This window comes from Papio anubis, chromosome 11 (genome assembly GCF_008728515.1).
Source record: "Papio anubis isolate 15944 chromosome 11, Panubis1.0, whole genome shotgun sequence".
In the NCBI taxonomy this organism is placed as follows: Eukaryota; Metazoa; Chordata; class Mammalia; order Primates; family Cercopithecidae; genus Papio; species Papio anubis.
The window spans coordinates 14,115,174-14,139,908 of NC_044986.1; the positions used below are offsets into that span (position 1 = coordinate 14,115,174).

At 44.7% G+C, this 24,735-nt stretch overlaps 2 protein-coding genes across 15 annotated transcripts in view; one reads left to right on the forward strand and one right to left on the reverse strand.

Moving 5' to 3' along the window:
• Positions 1-13,229, forward strand: part of SFXN4 (sideroflexin 4) — a 33,072-nt gene extending 19,843 nt beyond the window's left edge. The window contains exons 13-16 of one of the 5 annotated variants that reach the window (XR_001891592.3): positions 244-361; positions 4,899-4,989; positions 7,128-7,365; positions 7,459-9,407. Coding sequence is in view for 4 of the 5 variants with exons in the window: in XM_017944376.3 (XP_017799865.2) it covers positions 244-361; positions 4,899-4,976 (196 nt within the window). In the remaining variant the exon portion in view is untranslated. Of the gene's footprint in view, positions 1-243; positions 362-4,898; positions 5,306-7,127; positions 9,408-12,903 lie in introns of those variants that run through there. The other 4 variants (XM_017944376.3, XM_017944375.3, XM_021943737.2 and 1 more) reach the window with 4 other exon arrangements.
• Positions 8,171-24,735, reverse strand: part of DENND10 (DENN domain containing 10) — a 30,612-nt gene continuing 14,047 nt past the window's right edge. For 9 of the 10 annotated variants that reach the window (XM_031652029.1, XM_003904323.3, XM_009215477.2 and 6 more), the window contains 5 exons: positions 24,534-24,645; positions 21,412-21,512; positions 15,937-16,044; positions 13,229-13,323; positions 8,171-9,687 (listed from right to left, as the gene is read on the reverse strand). In XM_031652029.1, coding sequence (XP_031507889.1) covers positions 9,511-9,687; positions 13,229-13,323; positions 15,937-16,044; positions 21,412-21,512; positions 24,534-24,645 — 593 coding nt within the window. In that variant the 3' untranslated portion in view covers positions 8,171-9,510. Of the gene's footprint in view, positions 9,688-12,001; positions 12,136-13,228; positions 13,324-15,936; positions 16,045-21,411; positions 21,513-24,533; positions 24,646-24,735 lie in introns of all 10 variants that reach the window. The other variant, XR_652006.2, reaches the window with a different exon arrangement.

Below are 24,735 nucleotides of genomic sequence, written 5' to 3' on the forward strand. Positions count from 1 at the left end.
TGGGCGACAGAGGAAGACTCTCTCAAAAAAAAAAAAAAAAAAAAGAGAAAACAGGCCTTGATCTAGCTGTTCAGGTACAATAAAAAGAAAAAAGAACAGGCCCTGATCCAGCTGTTCAGGTGCACTAAAAATAAACATTAAAAAACAAAGCAAAAAAAAACCAGGCCCTGATTCAGCTGTTCAGAAAATAAACAAGCCCTGATAGTTTCACATCACTAGTGAGCCATGCCTTGTCTCTTACAGGACCCAGTTTTTCCTGAAAAACCCAGGGTCATTGTGGATCCTGAAACTGTCTTGTACTTTCCTGACAATGGGACTGATGGTGCCAGTTTCTTTTAGTATATTTCCACAGATTGGACAGGTAAGTGCCCCCATTCCACTTTTCTCTCAAAGTTTTTTATTTTGCAGTTATAAGAGTAAAGTAAATAAGTTATTCTTACAAATCTGCAAAGTTTATAAAAATATAAAACAAGACCAGGTGCAGTGGCTCACACTTGTAATCCCAGCACTTTGGGAGGCCAAGGTGGGAAGATTGCTTGAGCCCAGGAGTTCAAGACCTGCCTAGGCAACATAGTAAGACCCTATCTTTACAAAAAATAATACACAAATTAGCTGGGTGTGGTGATGTACACCTGTTGTCCCAGCTGTTTAGGAGGCTGAGGTGGGAGGATCACCTGGGCCCAGGGTTGAGGCTGCAGTGAGCCGTGATTGCACCACTGTACTCCAGCCTGGGTGAGAGTGAGACCCTATTTCAAAAAAATAAAATAATAAAACAAAATACAGTTGACTTTTGAACAGCTTGGGGGTTAGTAGTCAAAAATCCAAGTATAACCTTTGACTCCCCGAAAACTTAACTATTAATAGCTTACTGTTGACCGGAAGGCTTACCAAGAGCATAAAAAGTCAAGTAACACATATTTCATATTCTATATGTGTTATATAATGTATTCCTACAATAAACTAGAGAAAATAGAATGTTATTAAGAAAATCAGGCCGGGCGCGGTGGCTCACGCCTGTAATCCCAGCACTTTGGGAGGCCGAGGCGGGTGGATCATGAGGTCAGGAGATGGAGACCATCCTGGCTAACACGGTGAAACCCCCGTCTCAACTAAAAATACAAAAAAATTAGCCGAGCATGGTGGCGGGCGCCTGTAGTCCCAGCTACTTGGGAGGCTGAGGCAGGAGAATGGCTTGAACCTGGGAGGCGGAGCTTGCAGTGAGCCAAGATCGCACCACTGCACTCCAGCCTGGGCGACCAGAGAGAGACTCCGTCTAAAAAAAAAAAAAGAAAAGAAAAGAAAATCAGGCCAGGTGCGGTAGCTCATGCCTGTAATCTTAGCACTTTGGGACACTGAGGCGGGCAGATAACTTGAGATCAGGAGTTCAAGAGCAGCTTGGCCAACATGGTAAATAAAACTCCAGCTCTACTAAAAATACAAAAATTAGCCAGGTGTGGTGGTGCCTGTAATCCCAGCTACTCAGGAGGCTGAGGCAGAAGAATCGCTTGAACCTGGGGATGTGGAGGTTGCAATGAGCCAAGATCATGACATTGTACTCCATCCTGGGCGACAGAGTGAGACTCTGTCTCAAAAAAAAAAAAAAAAAAAAAAAATCATAAGGAGGAAAAAATATATTTACTGTTTATTACATGAAGGTGAGTCATCAGTTTCAGTAAGGATCAAGGTCTTCATCCTCGTCATCTTCATGTCGAGCAGGCTGCGGAGGAGGAAGAGGGGTTGGTCTGGCTGTCTCACGGGTGACGTAGGGGGATGAAAATTAGTGTATAAGTGGACCTGTATCGTTCAAACCTGTATTATTCAAGGGTTAACTGTAATGATATTTATATTTAATTCTATCCCTCAATTCTCTTGGTGCAGTTTTGGGTTCTGTTTTTCTTAACACTATTTCATAAGCATTTTTTTCTGGGGCATAAAAAGAAATGTTTTAAAACTACTTAATTAAAGAAATTTTAAATACTCCAAAATGTTCTCTAACTACGCCCTCTCCAATAGAACTTTCTGCAGTGATGGAAATGTTCTATAATAGATTGGTGCTGTCCAGTATGGTAGCCAAGAGCTACATGTGCTACTGAGCACTTCAGGAGAGGCTGGTGTGACTAGGGAATGGAATTGTAAATTAAGTTAAATTTTAAATTAGGTACTCTTGTGTGCTTAGTGGCTATTGGACAGCCCAGTTCTGTAGATAATTTATAATATAATTTATTATGAGTCAGACTGCCTGGACTCAGATTCCAGCTTCTCCACAACCTTGGTCAACTTGCTCCATTTTCTTATCTGTTAAAGAGAGCTGAAGATAATGGCATCTCTACCAAGGGTTGTTGCTTAGTAGGCAGCAAGGACATTTTTTTTTTTTTTTAAGTCAGAAAGCCAGTTTTTTAAATTTCCAAAGCTCTGCCATAAATTTCTAGCAGATGTCAAGGACATTATTGATGCTAGCAGATATCAGCAATTTCTTGGCTAAATATTTTAAGTGCTTGTTTCTGTCACTATAAATATATATGTCCTCAAAAGCATTTATATTTATGGAATGATCTTGTTCAGAATCCACATTTTATAGGTTTAGGTTTTAGGATCATTCATTCAAGCAACTTTGCCAGCACAACATAGAAGTTTCAAATTATTTTAGATAGTTATGCTTATTACTATGCTATGGGCGAGGGGTTGGGGAGTGAGGCAGCATCTCAGAATAAAATTTCAGGCCAGGCATGGTGGCTCATGTCTGTAATCCCAACACTTTGGGAGACCAAGCTGGGAAGATTGCTTGAGGCCACGAGTTCCAGACCAGCCTGGGGAATGCAGTGAGACCCCGTTTCTACATAAAATGTCATAAAAATTAGGTCAGGGGCTGTGGCTCATGCCTGTAATCCCAGCACTTTGGGAGGCCAAGGTAGGAGGATCACTTTAGCTCAGGGTTTGAAACCAGCCTGAACCTCATCTCTATTCTGAAAAAAATTAAAAAGAAAAAATAATAGTAATAATTAGCCAGGCATGGTGGTATGTGCCTGTAGTCCCAGCCACTCAGGCAGCTGAGGTAGGAAGATCACCTGATCTTTGGTCAAGGCTGCAATGGGGCCACAGAGTGAGACTCTGTCTCAAAAAAAAAAAAAAAAAATTAGTGGGGTGAAGTGGCACACAGCCGCAGTCCCAGCTACTCAGAAGGCTGCGGTGAGAGGATCACTTGAGCCCAGGAAGGAGAGGAAGAGTTTATCCCCAGTGGAGGATGGGAAGGGCTGAATGGGCACGTGAGGCTGCAAGGAACAGGCAGGATGCTGGGGGCCAGGTGGCAGGGCCTGCACAGCCAGGCCGAGGAGGTGGGCGGCAGGTGAGTCATTCAAGGTTGGAAGGGGCAGAACTCCCAGAGGCCAGAGTGGAGGCAGGAAAGGGAGTCAGTCACACACATGACCCCAGATGCCAAGACTTGCTTGCTGGACTTTGAAAATATCCTGTTGGGGTCAGGCGTGGTGGCTCATGCTTGTAATCCCAGCACTTTGGGAGGCCGAGGCGGGTGGATCACGAGGTCAGGACGTTGAGACCATCCTGGTTAACACGGTGAAACCCCGTCTCTATTAAAAATTCAAAATATTAGCCAGGTGTGGTGGCGGGCTCCTGTGGTCCCACCTACTTTGGAGGTTGAGACAGGAGAATGGCATGAACCCCAGAGGTGGAGCTTGCAGTGAGCCGAGATTGCGCCACTGCACTCCAGCCTGGGCGACGGAGTGAGACTCCATCTCAAAAAAAAAAAAAAAAAGAAAATATCCTGTTGGCTCAAGGCGGGCATGGAGGTGCTTAGATGAGCTAAGGAGTTACTACTAATTTTGTTGCGTATGATAATGGCATAGTGACATGACATGAGAATTGCCTTAAAATACTCAAGGGAAAAAACCCTACTGCTGGGTGTGGGAGGTGCTTGATGAAATGAGATCTGCAAATTGTTAATAGTTATTCCTGAGTGAGCACATGTGAGTTCATTACATTCTTTCCACATTTGTTTTTTGTTTGTTTGTATGTTTGAGACAGGGTTTCTCTCTGTTGCCCAGGCGGGAGGGCAGTGGTATAATCATGGCTTGCTGCAGCCTTGACTCCCAGGCTCAAGTGATCCTCTGGCCTCAGCCTCCCAAGTAGCTGGGACTACAGGAACGTACCACCACACCTGGCTCATTTTTATTTTTTGTAGAGACAGGGTCCCACTGTATTGCCCAGGCTGATTGCAAACTCCCCACCTCAAGCAATCCTCCTGATCTTGGCTCACTGTAACCTCTACCTCCCAGGTTCAAGCGATTCTCGTGCCTCAGCCACCGGAGTAGCTGGGATTACAGGCACCCACCACCACGCCCGGCTAATTTGTGTATTTTTTGTAGAAACGGGGTTTCACCATGTTAGCCAGGCTGGTCTCAAGTGATCTACCCGCCTCAGCCTCCCAAAGTGTTGGGATTACAGGCATGAGCCATTGTGCCCAGCCATCTTAAAACTTTTTAATGGAAAGTTTCAATTATAAACAAATATAGAGATAAGTAAATAACAATAATAGGCCAGAGGTGGTGGTGCGCGCCTGTAATCCCAGCTACTCGGGTGGCTGAGCTACGAGAATCACTTGAACTTGGAGGGTAGAGGTTGCAGTGAGCTGAGATAGTGCCACTGTACTCCAGCCTGGGCAACAGAACAAGACTCTGTATCAAAACAAAACAAAAAAAGCTTAAAAAGTTTCTTTACTACTTGGGTGATTTAAAAAAAAAAAAGGCTACATTTTCTGCTATAGATTAGACATTATTGAAAAAGATAGACTGAAATGGTGGCTTTCAGAAAATGATTTTTTTAGCTTGGCTTCTAAGGCAAGAAAAACTATTAATAGAAATATTGTGAATTTAACTATTTTTCAGATACAGTGCCGTCGTCATGAAGAGAAAATTCAGCCTTCAATAGAAGAAACAGAAATCTTTTATCACAGAGGGGTGTAGGCATGAGTTTCAGGTGAATTTATGTGCTTCCTGCTTGAAAACCTTCACCTCTCCAGGTTCGGTTTAGAGAACTCTGCCAGAGGTCTTCTGGGGACCCCAGAGGTGTCTGTGCTGACAAGGTGACTTAAAGTTCCACACTGAGATCACTCCCAGGCTGGCATGTCTGGGGTTTTTAAGGCTGGCTGGAGAAGACAGTGGGAGGGTGCCCCGTCTGACATCCCTGGGGTTGCTAAGGAGATGGTTGGAGTGGGGATTGGCCTGCGAAAGGATACTATGAAATCACTAATTACCTAATAAACCTGTCTCAAGTGGAGTATTTGAAGAAAGAACACAAAGAGTCCACCGTGCCCAGGACACAGGCGTCCAATGGATAGGCCATTTCAAGTGAAACACGTACCCCTGGGGCGCTGTTTATGGCCTCTGACCCCAAAAGCAATCTTGTTTCCTTACTCAGCGTCCTCCAATCTAGATGGCTGCTTAAAACCTTTGCTGCCCTCTGCCCAGTGCCTCCTTTCTCCTCTCTGGAGGCTGAGGCACGAGAATCACTTGAACCCTGGCGGCAGAGGTTGCAGTGAGTCGAGGTCGCGCCATTGCATTCCAGCCTGGGTGACAGAACTAGACTGTGCCTCAAAAAGAAATAAACTGCTTGTCACCTGCCTCATTAGAGACTGGATCTTGCTGTCACCCAGGCTGGAGTACAGTGGCACAACCATAGCTCACTGCAGCCTTGAACTCCTGGGCTCAAGGGACCCACCTGCCTCAGCCTCCTGAGTGGCTGGGACTACAGGCGCCTGCCACCACGCCCGGCTGTAGCCAGACCTTAAAAGAGTTGTCGCCCTCACAGTCTCTGCCCCACCTCCAATTCTACTAAGACTGCTCTCATCCGTGACCCACCTGAATGTGGCACTGCCACACTGCTGGGCACTCAGGCTGGTCACTGAGCTGCTTACTTGGCTGCACTTTGCCATATGGATGTCCCAGACACCTCAAAGTCAACCCATCCAAACTTGAAAGCAGCTCTCCCTCCCAGTCTCAGGAATTGACACCACCACCTACCCAGGTGCACCAGACAGGATCACTGGAGACGCCCTCTCCCCACCTTAACCCCAGCGTATTCAGTAGACGGGGCCCAGTACATGGAGTCTGGAACCCATGTATGCCCGCTGCTACCGCCCAGCGCAGTCCAACAGCGTCCCCTGCTGGCACTGCCTGGCCCATCTCCTGCCTACTCCCTCTGGTTCACGTTCCAGCCTGCTCTTCTAAATCACACCTGCTGAACAGTTTTTTTTGTTTTGAGACGGAGACTTGCTCTGTCACTCAGGCTGGAGTGTAGAGTGCAGTGGCATGATCTTGGCTCACTGCAACCTCCACCTCCTGGGTTTCACGCGCGTCCGTGTGAAAAGACCACCAAACAGGCTTTATGTAAGCAATAAAGCTTTTTAATCACCTGGGTGCAGGTGGGCCGAAAAGAGTCAGTGAAGGGAGATGGGGGTGGGGCCGTTTTATAAGATTTGGGTAGGTAGTGGAAAATTAGTCAAAGGGGGTTGTTCTCTGGCTGGCAGCGGTGGGGGTCACAAGGTGCTCAGTGGGGGAGCTTTTGAGCCAGGATGAGCCAGGAGAAGGAATTTCACAAGGTAATGTCATCAGTTAAGGCAAGAACAGGCCATTATCACTTGTTTTGTGATTCTTCAGTTACTTCAGGCCATCTGGATGAATACATGCAGGCTTGGGCTCAGAGGCCTGACACTGGGTTCAAGTGATTCTTGTGCCTCAGCCTCCTGAGTAGCTGGGACTACAGGTGTGCACCAGCCACCACATTCAGCTAATTTTTGTTTGTTTTTAGTAGAGATGGGGTTTCACCCTGTTGGCCAGGCTGTCATCTGTCCTCGTGATCCACCCGCTTTGGCCCCTCAAAGTGCTGGGATTACAGGCATGAGCACCGCACCCGGCCTGAAAAGCCTTAAATGGCCTCCCAGTGCGTCAGGATCAAGCCCACATTCCTCACCACAGCAAGCCTTTCCCATACTCATATCCTGCCACTCCCTCCCCTCCCTCTAGACCCTTCAGGTCCTCACATGGGCTGTGGTCTCTTCTCCAGACCTTCACACAGCTGTTTCCTCTGGTCTGAGTAGATGTCTTCTTATGCTTCAGGTCTGACTTTGACATCGATCACTCCCTCTGAGAGGCCTTCCAGGATTGACAGCACTGAACTGGGTCCCCATCTGTGTGCTCCGATACCACTCTGTTTCACACATCACGCCTAGCACTAGCCGCACGACAGCAGCCTGTTTGCTGACCCTATTCCCCAAGCGGACTGTGCGCAGCACCGCGAGAGCAGGGACTGCTGCCCATAAGGGTAGCCCAAAATACAACACAGGCATGGCCCAGAGTAGGTACCTCAACATTTGAGTATTGGACTAACGTTTTCAATGCACCCTACCCCAAATTACCAAAGAATTATCTGTGGTTTTGTTTCCCCAAGGCCAGAATGACGGTTAATTTCCAAATCTGGTGAGGAGAGTTTCACAACAGCCTAAAAGGACAAAATCAGTAAATGGCTCAGTCTGACCACAGGCTGACACTAACCAAAATTAAAGTTAGAGAACAAGATGGGCAACAGCTGCAGGTGAAGGTTTAACCACTACCAGATGACAGAAATGTGAAGGCACCTTCCAAGGACAGGAGACTGAAGTTACAGAGGCAGCTCCAGGAAGGCGAGTGGAGGAGGGCTAGGGCGGGAGGAAAGGGTGTGTGGCGAGGGACGGCTTGAACTTTTTTTTTTTTTGAGACCGAGTCTCATTTTGTTGCCCAGGCTGGAGTGCAATGGTGCAATCTCTGCTCACTGCAACCTCTGCCTCCCAGGTTCAGGCAATTCTCCTGCCTCAGCCTCCTGAGTAGCTGGGATTACAGGCACCCACCACCACACCCAGCTAATTTTTGTACTTTTAGTAGAGACGGGGTTTCACCACATTGGCCAGGCTATTCTCAAACTCTTGATCTCAGGTGATCCGCCTACCTCGGCCTCCCAAAGTGCTGGGATTACAGGCATGAGCCACTGCGCCCTTGGCCATCCTGAACTTTCAGACAGGTCTTTTAATAATTCCCTAGTGCCCTCACAGTTTTTTTTCTCCATTTTCTTTGGAATGAGCAGAATTAGAGAAAGAGGGGACAATTCATCACCCACCTAAAAGTAGTTGAATATCAAAATATTTCCATTTTATTTCTGCATCATAAATTTATAATTTTAACAACTTTGATCATTAGCTAATATAGTAATACAAAAAAATGAGGAAAAAGATGTTAGTATTTTTCATTTCCATAAAGTGCAGATTTAATTTTCAATTATTTGCCTTAGTAAACATCGTCTTATTTCAGGTCCTCCCCTGCCCTCACTCAAAAAGGGAGGGTGTTTAATTTTTATTTAACAAATATGTAATACCAAGAAAAAAAAGAAAGATCCAATAATGTTTTTTGCAAACATGTTTCCAGGTAAGATTTCCAAGGACATCAGTACTGAGTGAAAGTAATCCCTTACAATCAACATGAATGACACACTAACAAGCACGTAATTGAGGCCTCCATGCTGATTTGGCAATGTTAAGGTCTCCAGTTGTGAAAAAGGTACATAAATGAATACAAACAGTTGGCTTGACATGTGGCCAAATTACTTTCACCAAAGTTGTTGGAAGCCTTTCTCTGGTTTTGGCTCCTGTAGGAAGTTAATCTCATATTCCCTTAGCAATAATATAAGGTCACTGTTTCAGTCCTACACACTGTTATATTCAATGGGCTTCTTAGTTTACCACATAAGGACTGGCACCTTTTTCAAAAGAATATTGCTAACAGGGTTAAATGAGTGCTAATGGCTGAACGTTTGCCAAATGCTTACATCTGCGATAGTATAAATATGGATTATTAAAGTTGTCTACTCAAGTATAAAACATATGCAAAACTCTCATAATATAGGCAAAATATTCAAAAGCTGGGAAAAACCTTTTTTGTTTGTTTTTTTAACTTTTACAAGAAAGTGCAACCGCGGGCTCTCTTGAATGATCTTCTAGACAGTTCCACAGAAAACTTAGCAGTTGGGCTCAGAAAGTAGAGTTCCTCAGGAGGAATTAAAGTTCTTCCTAGAATACAAAGGGACATTTCAGGCAGCTTTCTGAAAGTAAACCATTTGCTTATGACTACACAGTGAGAAACTGGAATGTGTAATAATGAAGGCTTTCGCATTTGTCATAATGTGCTTTTTTTCTCTTACCCCAGGACCTCTAGCTGTTTTGTAATGTTATATAAAGTAGTAACAGCACTTTGTCCAGCACTGACAGCAGGCAGGAAACTAATCAGCTAGGAGAAAATCAGAAGTATGTTCATGTGTTTCACTGTTTTTCAGGTCAAATCTCAATACCTGCAAACAAATCATTAAAAATATATAACAGTTTCTCTGTTATTTTCAGGACTTTATGTAGTTAATGGATAATCAGAGTGAAAGAGGGCTTTCTATCAGTCATCAGTGATACATTCTGTCACGCAGTCAGATTTTCAGCATTTGTTCGGCTGCTGCTAGATGATAAAGGAAGTTTTCTGTTGCTGGTGGAAATCGTTTTTGCTTTAGTGCCTCCAAATTAAGGACTCTCTTTTCTCCATCAGCCGAAACTTCTGAAAATGGTGCTAGGTTGGTAAAGATTTCTCTTGTTTTTAGAGCAATATCCTTTAATAGAACAGGAAAATATGCAACATGTTAGTATCCGAAATTTGAATATTTACTCTGTAGAATTCTTCCTGCTATTTTTTTCAGACTGTCTATAAACTATGAAAAATGAGCTCGGCATGGTGGCTCATGCCTGTAATTCCAGCACTTTGGGAGACCGTGGAAGGAGGATGGCTTGAGCCAGAAGTTAGAGGCTGCAGTGAGCCATGATTGCACCACTGCACTCCAGCCTGGGCAACCCTGTCTCAAAAATGAACAACAAAAAAGGTAACTCCTTTTTTTGTTGTTTTTGAGACAGGGTCTTGCTCTGTTACTCAGGTTGGAGTGCAGTGGTGCAATCATGGCTCACTGCAGCCTCGACTTCCCAGGCTCAAGTGATCTACCCACCTCAGCCTCCTGAGTAGCTGGGACTACAGGCTTGCACCACCACACCCAGCTAATTTTTTAATACTTTTTGTAGAGATGGGGTTTCACCATGTTGCCCAGGCTGGTCTCAAACCCCTGGGCTCAAGCGATCTGCCCACCTCAGCCTCCCAAACTGCTGGGATTATAGATCTGAGCCATTGCACCTGGCCTGATAATTCTTTTTAAAGAAAAAAATTAGGAAAAATGAAACAAATTAACTTAGAAAAATCATATTTTTATTATTATTATTTTTTTTTACCATTTTAGCTATTTTCTGAGTGTATAATTCAGTGGCATTAAGTACATTTGCAACGATGCACAACCATCATCCGTATTTCCAGCACTTTTCACCATCACAAACAGAAACTCTGTACCCATTAAATAACCGCATTTCCCCTCGCTTAGCCCTGGTAACCTCTGCTTTCTAACTCTGTGAATTTGTCTGCTCTAGATAGCTCATATACGTGGAATCATACAACGTTTACCCTTTAGTGTCTGGCTTACTTCATTAGCATGTTTTCAAGGTTCATCCATGTTATAGCATGTATCAGAATTCTATTCCTTTTTTCGCCCCCCAACAAAAACCACATTCAAAACATTCCATTCCTTTTTCAGCTGAGTAATATTCTACTGTATATAAAGACTGCATTTTGTTTGCCCAGTCATCTGCTGAAGGACACTAGGTTGCTTCTGCCACCTTTTAAAGGCTACTGTGAGTAACACTGCTATGGATATTTCCATACAAGTACAGTCATGCACCACATAATGATGTTTTGGTCAACCAGGGACCACATATACAATGGTAGTCTCATAAGATGATAATGCTATATTTTTACTGTATTGTTTCTTTTTCTTTCTTTCTTTTTTTTTTTTTTTTTTTTTTTGAGATGGAGTTTCGCTCTTGTTGCCCAGCCTGGAGTGCAATGGCACCATCTCGGCTCACTGCAACCCCCCGCCTCCCGGGTTCGAGCAATTCTCCTGTCGTGGCTTCCCAAGTAGCTGGGATTACAGGTGCCCACTACCACACCCGGCTAAGTTTTGTATTTTTGGTAGAGACAGGGTTTTGCCATGTTGGCCAGGCTGGTCTCGAACTCCTGACCTCAGGTGATCCACCCACCTCGGCCTCCCAAAGTGCTGGGATTACATGCATGAACCATCAGGCCCGGCCAAGTCCCTGCTTTCAATTATTTGGGGTATATACCCAGCAACAGCATTGCCAAATCATATGGTAACTCGATGTTTAACTTTTTGAGAAATGCTGCTACTGTTTTTTGAAGGAATCTCTTCCCAAAAGTCCTTGTCTGCCTGGGATAAGTAACCCAGCACCTGCCACGCAGGCTTTATTCCTTTTGGGTGGCTGAGGACTCACTAAAGCGCTCATTAAAATCATGTCTTCTGGCCAGGCATGGTGGCTCATGCCTGTAATCCCAGCACTTTGGGAGGCCGAGGCGGGCGGAGCACTGGCTCCAGTCAGGAGTTCAAGATCAGCCTGGTCAACGTGGTGAAACCCCATCTCTATTAGAAATACAAGATTAGTCACGTGCGGTGCCAGGCACCTGTAATCCTGGTGCCTGCTACTTGGGAGGCTGAGGCAGGAGAATCATTTGAACCTGCGTGGTGGAGGCTGCAGTGAGCCAAGATTGCACCACTGCACTCCACCCTGGGTGACAGTGAAACTCAATGAAGAAAAAAAGTAAAAAAATCATGTCTTCCTTCTTGTTTGCTGACATCATTAATTCATGCATATATTTTTGAACCCTCACAGCATTCCCAGCACTTTCACTTGCCCTCCCCAAGGTCACATATATTATACTAAGTCATCTAGGTAGCACTTTTAGTCTGTGAACAACACAGTAATGCAAAACTCAAGTTCACATATGTTGCCGATATTGTAAGAGTATGTCTTTACTCTAATGCTGGGGGTTAGGTGGGCAGTGAGGATTCACATGGTAGGAAGGCAGCAGCCCCAGAGTCTCCAGTGTTCAGGTCCTCAGGGCAAGATCAGCCCACTCTTCCTGCTCACAGCTAGCCAGGCCATCAGCACTGCAGAGAAATGGCCCCTCTCATCTTTCTGCTGACATGTCACCTCCTTAGAGAGCTGGCCTACCCCTCCCCCAGTATTCTCCACCTCAACCCCTTCTATCACAGCACCTATCATGGGTTGTAATTATCTTGTCATTCATTATTTTCTGTGCATCTACTCCACTGAAGTACAGGCTCCGTGAGGGCAGGGATTTGCTCACCACTGCATCCCCACTGCCAGTGCAATGCCTGACAAACAGAGCTCAAGAAACACTGAGTAAATGAATGGATAAATGGAGAAGGCGCCAGGTTGGGCTGAATGAGTATAGCCCGCATATCAGAGGTGCCCCTGTGCCCCCAGGGAGGACAGGTGCAGACAGAGACAGTCCTTTTGGGCCCTCCAGCCCCAGGTTATGAGTCAGGCATCTAGATGAGGCAACGCTGGAAGTTTATCCTTCAGGAGAGGAGCAAGGAGCTGGGAACAGGCCAAATGCAAGGAGCTGGGCAGGCTGCAGGCCACTATGTAGAAAGTACAAGAAATAAAACCCATTTGCCATTCCAGTTTGGCAAGGGCAGAGCAGGTGCCCACTGGTCCACATGGACTCTGGTCCACGTGCCAGGTAGACCCCAGCAAGGAGCTGGCTCTGTGGCATGTGGCAACAGTCACTAAGTGGGACAGGAGTCTGACTGCATTTCTGTTGTCCTGGAGACACGCAAAGCCAAATTTTGACAATCTATCTAGTTCCCCATGTTCAGCAACAACCTCCCCTTTATAATTTGTTCCTCCAGGGAAATTCTCCTAGGAAGAGAGAACGCACTGGCTGGCCCAGAAAAGCCTTCCAGACCACTCGGGAGTTACATTTCTGTTTGCCAATGGTCGGCGTCAGCACCAGCCCCAGTGTATACCTGCCCTCGAGCCCGGTAACTAACTAGATCAGGCCAGCCTGCACCTGCTTGTCCATCATCGCTGTGGCCGTCTGCAAACCCTCCTCTAAGCACCTGCCCGCTGGCCTCTCCCACAGCCCCCCACTCTGCTGATGTGCACACCTCTGCTGCACACCACCCAGCGGCACCGGGTCAGGACTTCCAGTAAGTCAGAAGGTGAGGGAGTTACCTGTATCACCTGGCTGTCTGATTTCTCTGGATCTTCTGCAGACTGAACAATTAGCTGACCCATTTCTTTGTGCAGTTTGCCCATTGCCATGGCCTCTGGTGAGATCAAGAAGGTGAATATTTAGAAATTGACATAATAAAAACTAATCATGCCATCTATCTGAAAACTTGAAAGACCACACTGAGGAAATTTTCAAACAGCAGCTGACAACCTCCCACATGTCCATTTTATCACTAGCCACAAATATGACAACATGCTGGGAGGAAAGGCATAATATAATCGTGATTTATACTTCTTGGCCAACATAAAAACACATCACACCAAACCAGATTTCCCCTTCACACCCACCTGACCAGAACTTTTATTTTTCTTCCCAAAGCATAATGAACAATTCTGACTACAACTAAATTGTGACTATAAGCCAAGAGCCTGACCTTCTAGTCCAGCTCTTTTCAGTTAAGAAATTTATCTTTTTGGTGGGAATATTGTGAAAGAGGAGTTTCCTGTCAGTTCTGCAGAAGACAGCTGAGCACTCAATTCGTTTAGGTTCTTAGAAATGAGCAAAGGAAGCCACCTAAGTTAGCTTGGTTACAAACACTGCTACTGTCTGCACTGAGGAGGTTAACAGAAACTTGTTTGTCACTTCAAGAGACAAACTCCATTCAAACGGTGCTGATTAGGATGAGCCCATTTTATAGACACAGAGCAACACAGGGCAGCAGGGAGATGGCCACTTTTTCTGGTCCTAACGCTTCAGCTGCTTAAGTGGCCCGGGCCACAGCCAGTTTTCTTTCACTTTCGCTTGGCAAAAGGCAGTTATTTCCTAAAGATCTGAACCCACAGTTTGAATTTTTTACCATGAGTGTGCATTATGTTTGCAATTTTACAATGAATTAAAGTCAGTTATGGTTCTATTAATTTGAAGTTGTTCAATAAAACCTCACATAATTGAATCTAACAATTCCCAATTCAATTCCCAATCAGTCAGCATTCAGCTGTCCCCACTTTTAGGAGAAAGATAAGTGACAAAACAAAGCTGTTAGCAGTAATCCCATCTAAAACCACTACCTGAGTAGTGCTCTGGGCTCAACACACATTTAAGCCAATCTTTTCTACTTTATGTAGCTGTAATTTGGGACAATTTAAAATGTCTAAGAATGCCACTCTAACACTAGTACACCCTTTCCTGATCTTTAGCTCTAAGAACAGTTTCATTCCCTTGTGCTTACCGAGACGTGCTTCAAAAAGATTTTCCATACTGGAGTCACATTTAACCCTATGTAGTGATAAACGTCTACATATTCTTTGATACGCCTTTCTTCAAGAGTTGGAGACTTACTCCTTTCTCCTTAAATGTTGACTAAACTTAGTGATTTGCTTCTAACAAATAGCATATGGAGGAAGTAATGATGTGACTATCAATGTCTTTATCAAGACAAGATTATAAAACGCACTGTGGCTTCCATCTCTCTCTTGGGTCACTCACTCTTGAGGGAGCCAGCTGTCATATTGTAAGAACTCTCAAGCAGCCCTATGGAGAGGCCCATGGCAGGAGGAACTGAGACCTCCTGCCAACAGACATGCACGTTGAAAGCGGGTGTTCTTGCCCCAGTGGAGCCTTCAGATGACTGTGGCTCAGGGATATCGTGACTGAAACTTCCTGAGCCAAAACTACCTCTAGATAAGCCATTCCTGATTCACCAGAACTGTGAGATAAATATTTGTTGTTTTAGAACATGATGGCTCACACCTGTAATCCCAGCACTTTGAGAGGCTGAGGTCAGTGGATCACTTGAGGTTAGGAGTTCAAGACCAGCCTGGCTGACATGGTGAAACCCTGTCTCAACTAAAAATACAAAAATTAGGCCAGGCGCAGTGGCTCACGCCTGTAATCCCAGCACTTTGAGAGGCTGAGGCAGGCGGATCACGAGGTCAGGAGCTCAAGACCAGCCTGACCAACATGGTGAAACCCCATCTCCACTAAAAATACAAAATTAGCTGGGCGCAGTGGTGGGCACCTGTAATCCCAGCTACTTGGGAAGCTGAGGCAGGAGAATCACTTGAACCTGGGTGGCGGAGGTTGCAGTGAGCCAAGACCGTGCCATTGTACTCCAGCCTGGGCAACAGAGTAAGACTCCAACTTGAAAAAAAAAAAAATTAGCCAAGCATGGTGGTGCATGCCTGTAAACCCAACTGCTGGAGAGGCTGAGACATGAGAATCACCTGAATCCGGGAGGCATAGGCTGCAGCGAGCCAAAATCAGGCCACTGCACTCCAGCCTGGGTGACAGAGCGAGATTCCACCTCAAAAAAAAAAAAAAAAGAAGAAGGGAATATTTGTTGCTTTAAACCACCAAGTTCTGTATGACTCAGAGACATTTCAAAATTAAGAAAATAAACCGCTAAGTTCTGAAGTAATTTGTTACGTGGCAATAGATAATACACCTTGTTTAAACACAAAAGTGGTGAAACAAGATGAACAGACTATTTAACTTCTTAGCATATACTTTGCTTTGTAAGCACCCGGGATGTTCTGCTCATATGTCTATGTCTGCAGGAATAAATGTTGTGTTCTAGACACGGAAATCTCCATCTTCAGCAGAGTGGGTAAGCCAGCCCTCAAATACTGGTTTTAGAGAATCAGCCTAAAAATGTACAACTGTTTGGCTTATATCTTGTATCAAGAACAGAACAGAACAGAGAACAAACCTTTTGCAAGGGGAGCAATGGTAATCTCACTCTCTGCCAGATTCACAAACACATCATAGAGGTCTGGTCTGTTGCTCACCTCCAAGTCTACAAATCCAGCGATGTAACCTGCATCATAAACATGACCAACCTTACTGGAGTAGGAAGAAATATGGTGAACCCATCAAAAGCATTGGGTCTAAAAGCTCATTGACTGCTCTCTTTCACTGCTTTATTCATTTGGGAACATTAGCTGCACCCTGTGGCAGTTACTTAGACTACATTATTATCAGTTGCCTGAAGAAATTCACACAACTCCAAATATTCCAAAATCATCCGTCAGTGTCAAAGACAAGACTGAAGTAGGGCATTTACTTTCCAATCATTGCTCTTGGGGTCAAGAATGATAGCTGGGGCAGAAGGCAGCAAGGAATCTCTTGACTGATGTTCCCCCTTCAGGTCTTTGCCTTCAGGAAATCAATGCCAAATGCCTGGGTTCTCAGGGTAGAAATGGCATCATCTTTAAGGATTCAAGGCAAATCAGGAATTAGCAGACCTCTGGGATTGGTGTTAGAACAATGATTCCCAGATTTTTTTGATTTCACAGAGCAATACAATTACCAAAAAAAAAAAAAAAATTATCTGAGGAGTGACTGGTATGGTTTGGATCTGTGTTCCCACCCAAATCTCATGTCGAATTGTAATCCTCAATGTTGGAGGTGGGGCCAGCTGAGAGGTGACTAGATCATGGGGGTGATTTCTCATGAATGGTTTAGCACCATCCCCTTAGTGTGGTTCTCATGATTGAGTTCTCACAAGATCTGGTTTAAAAGTATACAGCACCTTCCCCCACCTTCCTCCTGCTCCAACCATGTAAGACGTGCCTGCTTCCCCTTCACCCTCTGCCATGATTGTAAGTTTCCTGAGGCCTCCACAGAAGCTGAAGCCACTATGCTTCCTGTACAGTCTGCAGAACCATGTGCCAATTCAACTGCTTTTCTTTATAAATTACCTAGTATCAGTTATCATTTTTTTTTTTTTTTTTTGAGACAGAGTCTCACTCTGTAACCCAGGCCAGAGTATAGTAGCATGATCTTGGCTCACTGTAACCTCCACCTCCAGGGTTCAAGTGATTCTCCTGCCTCAGCCTCCTGAGTAGCTGGGACTACAGGCATGTGCCACCACGTCTGGCTAATTTTTGTATTTTGAGTAGAGACGGGGTTTCACCATATTAGCTAGGTTGGTCTCAAACTCCTGACCTCGTGATCCACCTGCCTCAGCTTTCCAAAGTGCTGGGATTACAGGCGAGCCACCGCACCCGGCCTTTTTGTTCATTCGTTTTTGAAACAGAGTCTCTCTGTTGCCCAGGCTGGAGGGCAGTGGCGCAATCTTGGCTCACTGCAACCTCCACCTCCTGGGTTTAAGCAATTCTCCTGTCTCAGCCTCCTGAGTAGCTGGGACTACAGGCATATGCCACCACGCCCGGCTAAGTTTTGTATGTTTAGTAAAGACAGGGTTTCACCATATTGGTCAGGCTGGTCTTGAACTCATGACCTCAGGTGATCCACCCACCTCGGCCTCCCAAAGTGCTGGGATTACAGGTGTGAGCCACCATGCCCGGCCTTCAGTTATTTATAGCAGTGCAAGAACACACTAATACAAGGACCAATTTATCATTCCTAGAGTTTTACTTTAAAAAACAACAGGTGGGGGCAGTGGCTCAGACCCAGGCCCACCCATGAATGAGAAAATGTGACAGATGACAAGTAATATTACTCATTACTGAAAAAAAAAAAGAGATTATTCAATAAATGTCCTGGTCTAAGTGGTTATCTATAGGGTAAAAAAGTTCAGTCAGATCCCAAACTCACACACTACACAAAAAATTATTCCAGATAAATTAATAACTTAACTGGGAAATAAAAAACATTAAAAAATTTTGGGCCAGGCACAGTAGCTCACACCTATAATCTCAGCACTTTGGGAGGCCAAGGCGGGTGGACTGTTTGAGCTCAAAAGTTTGAGACCAGCCAGGGCAACATGGTAAAACCTTATCTCTACAAAAAAAAAAAAAAAAATACAAAAATTAGCCAGGCACGGTGGCACATGCCTGTAGTCCCAGCTACTTGGGAGGCTGGGGTAGAAGGATGGCTTAAGCCCAGGAGGTGGAGGTTGCAGTGAGCTGAGATTGAGCCACTGCACTCCAGCCTGGGCAACAGAGCAAGACCCTGTCTTAAAAAAAAAAAAAAAAGAAGAAAAGAAAAGAAAAGAAAAAGAGAACGAAAAATTTTCATAAGAAAATGGCCGGGCACAGTGGCTCATGCCTATAATCCTAGATTCCAGGAATTCGAGACAAGCCTGGGCAATAAAGCAAGACCTTGTATCTAAAAAAATAATACAGACGGCTGGGCGTGGTGGCTCATGCCTGTAATCCCAGAACTTTGGGAGGCCAAGGCAGGTGGATCATCTGAGGTCAGGAGTTCGAGACCAGCTTGACCAATATGGTGAACCCCTGTCTCTACTAAAAATACAAAAATTAGCCAGGCGTGGTGGTGGGTGCCTGTAGTCCCAGCTACTCAGGAGGCTGAGACAGGAGAATTGCTTGAACCAGGGAAGTGGAGTTTGCAGTGAGCTGAGATCGTGCCACTGTACTACGGCCTAGATAACAAAGCGAGACTTCGTCTCAAAAAAAGACAGGCAATAACAAACGATGGCAAGGATGTAGAGAAAAAGAACTCTTGTACACTGTTGGTGGGAATGTAAATTAGTACAGTCACTTTGGAGAACAGTATGGAAATTCCTCAAAAAACTAAAAATAGAACTACCATATGATCCAGCAATCCCACTACTGGGTATTTACCCCCAAAAAAGTAAATCAGTGTATCAAAGAGATACCACCACTCCCATGTTCATTGCAGCACTGTTCATAACTGCCAAGATTTGGAATCCAACCAAGTGTCCATCAGCAGATGAATGGAAAAGAAAATATGGTACATATACACAGTGGAATATTATACAGCCATAAAAAGGAATGAAATTCTGTCATTTGCAACAACATGGATGGAATTGGAGGCATCAATGTTAAGTAAAAGAAGCAAGGGCAGAAAGACAAATTTTGCATGTTCTCACTTATTTGTGGGAGCTAAAAATTAAAACAATGGAACTCAGGGAGATAGAAAGTAGAATGGTGGGTACCGGAGGTTAGGAAGGGTAGTGGGGAGAGGAGGAAAATTTGGGATGGTTAGTGGATACAAAAATATAGTTAGAATGAATAAGACCTAGTATTTGATAGCACAATAGGGTGACTACAGTGAATAATTTATTGTATATTTAAAAATAACTAGAAGTTGGCTGGGCACAGTGGCTCACACCTGTAATCCCAACACTTTGGGAAGCTGAGGCAGGTGGATCACCTGAGGTCAGAAGTTTGAGACCAGCCTGGCCAACATGGTAAAACCCCATCTCTATTCTCTAACAAAAATACAAAAAAATTAGCCGGGCATGGTGTGCACACCTGTAATCCCAGCTACTCGGGCAGCTGAGGCAGGAGAATCGCTTGAACCTGGGAGGTGGAGGCTGTAGTATGCTGAGATTGTGCAACTGCACTCCAACCTGGGCAACAGAGTGAGACTCCAACTCAAAAAAAAACTAGAAGTGGAATCACAACGTTCCTAAAACAAAGAAATCATAAATGCTTGAGGTGATGGATACTGCAATTACCCTGATGTAATCATTATATACATTGTAGGCCTGTATCAGAACATCACATGTACCCCATAAATACATATACCTATTATATACCCATAATAATTAAAAAGTTAAGATGAAAAAAAAAAGTCACTGGTAAACTTTTAAGACTAGAACTTTACAAGTTCTGCTGGGCACAATGGCTCATGCAATCTAGGCACTTTGGGAGGCCTAGGCGGGAGGATCACCTAAGGTAAGGAATTTGAGACCAGCCTGGCCAACATGGAGAAACCTTGTCTCTACTAAAAATATAAAAATTAGCTGCGCATGGTGGCAGGTGCCTGTAATCCCAGCTACTAGGGAGGCTAAGGCAGGCGAATTGCTTGAACCCAGGAGGTGGAGGTTGCAGTGAGCCGAGATCACACCGTTGCACTCCACCCTGGGCAAAAAGAACAAAACTCCATCTCAAGAGAAAAAAAAAGAACTTTACAAGTATAATTTAAAAAATTTAAAAGACGGGGTCTCCTGTGTTGCCCAGGCTGGTCTGGAACTCCCGGGCTCAGGCGATCACCCCATCTCGGCCTCCCAAAGTGCTGGGATTACAGGTGTGAGGCACTGTGCCCAGCCAAAAACAGGTTGCATTTTGATGATGGCTGAACAACAATGTGAATGTACTTAATGCCACTGAACTCTATGTTTAAAAATGGTTAAAAAGGTAAATGGAGCTGTGCGTGGTGGCTGACGCCTGTAATCCCAACAGTGTGGGAGGCCAAGGTGGGCAGATCGCTTGAGTTCAGGAGTTCAAGACCAGCTTGAGCAACATAGGAAGACCCGGTCTCAAAAAAAAAAAGTAAATCTTTTTTTTTCTGGAGACAAGAGTCTCGCTCTGTCGCCCTAGCTGGGGTGCGGCAGCTCAATCTTGGCTCACTGCGACCTCCATCTCCTGGATTGAAGCGATTCTTGTGCCTCAGCCTCCCAAGTAGCTGGGACTACCCATCACCAAGCCTGGCTAATTTTTTTTTTTTTGTATTTTAATAGAGATGTGGTTTTACCACATTGGTTAGGGTGGTCTCAAACTCCTGAGCTCAGGCAATCCACTTGCCTCAGCCTCCTAAAGTGCTAGGGTTACAGGTATGAGGCACCGCGCCCGGCCAAGAAAAGGTAAATTCTACATGCATTTTACCAAAAAAAAAATTTTTTTTTTTTGAGACGGAGTTTCACTGTTGTTGCCCAGGCTGGAGTGCAGTGGCATGATCTCGGCTCACCACAACCTCTGCCTCCTGGGTTCAAGCGTTTCTCCTGCCTCAGCCTCCCAAGTAGTTGGGATTACAGGCATGCACCACCATGCCCGGCTAATTTTTTGTATTTTTAGTAGAGACTGGGTTTCTCCATGCTGGTCAGGCTGGTCTTGAACTCCCGACCTCAGGTGATCCACCCACCTTGGCCTTCCAAAGTGCTGGGATTACAGGCGTGAGCTACTGCGCCCGGCCACAATTTTTTTTTAAACTAAAAAAAAAAAAAAAATGTAAGGGCAAAAAATTGATTGCATGTGCCAAAGAAATAATAAAGGATCAGTATTCCACTTAGGAATGCACAAAATAAAAACAAGTGGAATAAAATTAGCGGGGCATGGTGGCGCATGCCTGTAATCCCAGCTACTTGGGAGGCTAAGGCAGAAGAATCGAAGGCAGAGGTTGCGGTGAGCTGAGATTATGCCATTGCACTCCATCCTGGGCAACAAGAGTGAAACTCCGTCTCAGGAAGAAAAAAAAAGTGAAACAGTTCCTCCCCTGGGATCCTCTTGTCTACCTGTGCACATCTGCAGGGCTTCCAGCTCATCGGCATTGAGGTGCACGTAAGAGTGAAGGATGGTCCAGTCCTGTCGGTGCCACACCAGGGCAGGCAGAGTCCTGGGGAATCAAGGCAAGAACTCAAGTTGTTGCTGGTCCACACCTTAAAGACTCAGCCTGCCCCTTCTCCTCTTCCTGAGGAGGAAATGAAGAGGGTAGAGTTTATAGCTAATCAGGGACAGAGGTGAGACCAAGTCCCAAATGTGTTAACCTCTGGGCTTCAAATTAAAGCAATGCAATGTTTTATTATTTATTTATTTTTTTGAGACACAGTTTCACTTGTCACCCAGCCTGGAGTGCAATGGCGTGATTTTGGCTCACCGCAACCTCCACCTCCGGGGTTCAAGTGATTCTCCTGCCTCAGCCTCCCAAGTAGCTGGGACTACAGGTGCCTGCCACCACGCCCGGTTAATTTTTGTATTTTTAGTAGAGATGGGGTTTCACCATGTTGGCCAGGCTGATCTTGAACTGACCTCAGGTGACCCGCCTGCCTTGGCCTCCCAAAGTGCTAGGATTACAGGTGTGAGCCACTGCACCCATCCTCTATGCAATGTTTTAAACTCTGCTCTTGGGGATCAGATCAGCTACAGAAAGCTCAAGGTGAAATTTCAAAAGATCCCTGTGGCAGCAAGGAGTGATGCTTCTAAGGTTTTCCTCTGAACATCCCACTCTGGAGACTGCCATGGAAAGGGAGTCTGAAGGTAAAATTCAAAGTTACCTCTGCAAGCAAGAAATTTTCTGGAAGTCTCCTGTTTATATTTAAAATTCTAGTAAAACTCGCAAACCACGTGTGTTTGTTTTCCTATAACACGGGTTTCTTTGAAAAAAACTTATGGTAGAATAATGACTGCAACAAGATGTATCAAATTTATCTGTGGCTTCATGAACCCCCGGTGCCCTGCTAAATATGTCAGAAGCTATGACCGGTCCCGTTTGAGTAGCATACGTAGAGGGGGAAAAGGTGATGGGATAGAAAATACAGGCTTTTGGACCCAGAGAGGGCAGGGTAAAAGTTCTGGCCCTCTCACTTAAAATCTGATGCAATCATGATCATAACAATAATAACTCCTAAAGTGTGTCTTAGAGGCTAGGTACATGTTAAGCTAGGTACATGTTAAGCATCTTACACAAATTATTTCCAGTCTTAAAAACAAACTTGTAAGGTAGATATTATGATCATTTTACAGATAAAGAAACACAGGCTCAGAAACAATCAATTCTTTTGTTTTGTTTCTGTGACAGGGTGTCACTCCGTCGTCCAGGCTGGGCTGCAGTGACGTGATCATGGCTCACTGCAGCCTCCACCTCCTGGGCTCAAGCGATCCTCCCACCTCAGGCTCCTGTGTAGCTCGGGCTAAGGGTACATGCCACCATGCCTGGCTAATTTTTGTATTTTTTTATAGAGATGGGGTTTTGCTGTGTTGCCCAGGCTGGTCTTGAACTTCTGGTCTTAGGCAATCTGCTAGCCTCAGCCTCCCAAAGTGCTGGGATTATAGGTGTGAGCCACCATGCCCGGCCAACATTCAGTATCTTTTATGTGTTCACAGAGCTAATAAGTTGCCCTCCCAAGATTTCAACTCAGTTCTTTCTGACTATGAAGCCTTTGTTCTTTTCATTACCTTATACTTATCCTCTGCCAACCTTAATTTTCTCATTCATAAAACAGGGTAAAAATACTTCCTGGCAGGGTTCTTGTTATAAGTACTTTCAATAATTTAAGGTATCTTATAAAATGCCTGGCATACAGTAAACCCAACACGAATGCTAAGTCCTCTTGCTTTTAAAAGAGGATCTGGCCGGGCACAGTGGCTCATGCCTGTAATCCCAGCACTTTAGGAGGCTGAGGCGGGAGGATCATGAGGTCAAGAGATCGAGACCATCCTGGCCAACATGGCGAAACCCCATCTCTACTAAAAATACAAAAAATAGCTGGGCGTGGTGGTGCGTGCCTGTACTCTCAGCTACTCGGGAGACTGAGGCAGAAGAATCACTTGAACCCAGGAAACTGCAGTGAGCCGAGATTGCGCCACTGCACCACTCCAGCCTGGCGACAAAGCGAGATTCTGTTGCAAAAAAAAAAAAAAAAAAAAGACCTAATGGCTGGGTGTGGTGGTTCATTTCTGTAATCTCAGCGGAGGCAGGAGGATCACTTGAGCCCAGGAGTTCAAGACCGGCCTGGCCAACATAGTGAGACCCCAGAAACCCCATCTTGACAAAAAATATAAAATAAAATAAAAAAGAAAAAAATTTACAAGGACCTAGTAACAAGTTAGATTTAGTAAACAAAAACTCTTTAAAAATATGTATGGCAGGTGGGGGGGCTGTTAGAGGGGACGGGGCCTGGCAGACACCTCCTGGCCCTGAGCTGACCCCCCCTGGCAAAAAAATTATTAACAATAACAAAATCTATATGTATTTTGGCCGGGCACAGTGGCTCATGCCTATAATTCCCGCACTTTGGGAGGCCAAGGCATGAGGCCAAGGAGCCTAGGAGTTTGAGACCACCCTGGGCAACACAGCAAGACCCCATCTCTACTAAAAATGAAAATAAAATAAAATTTTAAAAATCTATATGTACTCTCAAAATAAGTCTTTGTCCTGCTCTAACATTTTTTAATTAAAACAAGAAAAAAAAAGAGTCTTTGATAAAATTGAACAGAAGGAACAATTTACCTAAAACGGGTCGGCAAACTATGGCCCATGGGCCAGCTGCCTGTCCTTGAAAATAAAGTTTCATTGACCACAGCCATGCTGAGTCATTTAAGTGCATATCATCCATGGTTGCTTTTGTGCTACCCAGGCAGTTGAGTAGTTGGGACAGTGACCATATGGCTCACAAACCTAAAGTATTTACTGTCTGGCAAGGAAAAGTTTGCTAACGCCCTGCTCTAGAATAGTCATAAATAGTCCAAATCAGTGGCCTTGAACTACTAGAGCTAAACAGAAACTTCAGACCAAAGGTGGTATTTCACCACATGCTATTTATAGCAAATGTGCAACAGAACAGAGCACACAGTAACATCTAGTACCGCAAACTGTCTGCCAAGAAAGTTAACACTTTTTGATAATTAGAGATGATACCTGGTAAACTCCTGGACCGCTTCTATTTTGGGGTGATACACCACAATTCTTTTCTTTAGCATCAGTGCTGTGTGTAAGATAACAGTTTCCATTCCAAACTGAGATACAATGTCTTCAAGAAAGAGAAATTGTAATGTTACTGCATTACACATCATGTAAGGAAACAAAGGTTTTTTTTTTCTTTTTTTGTTTTTTGAGACAG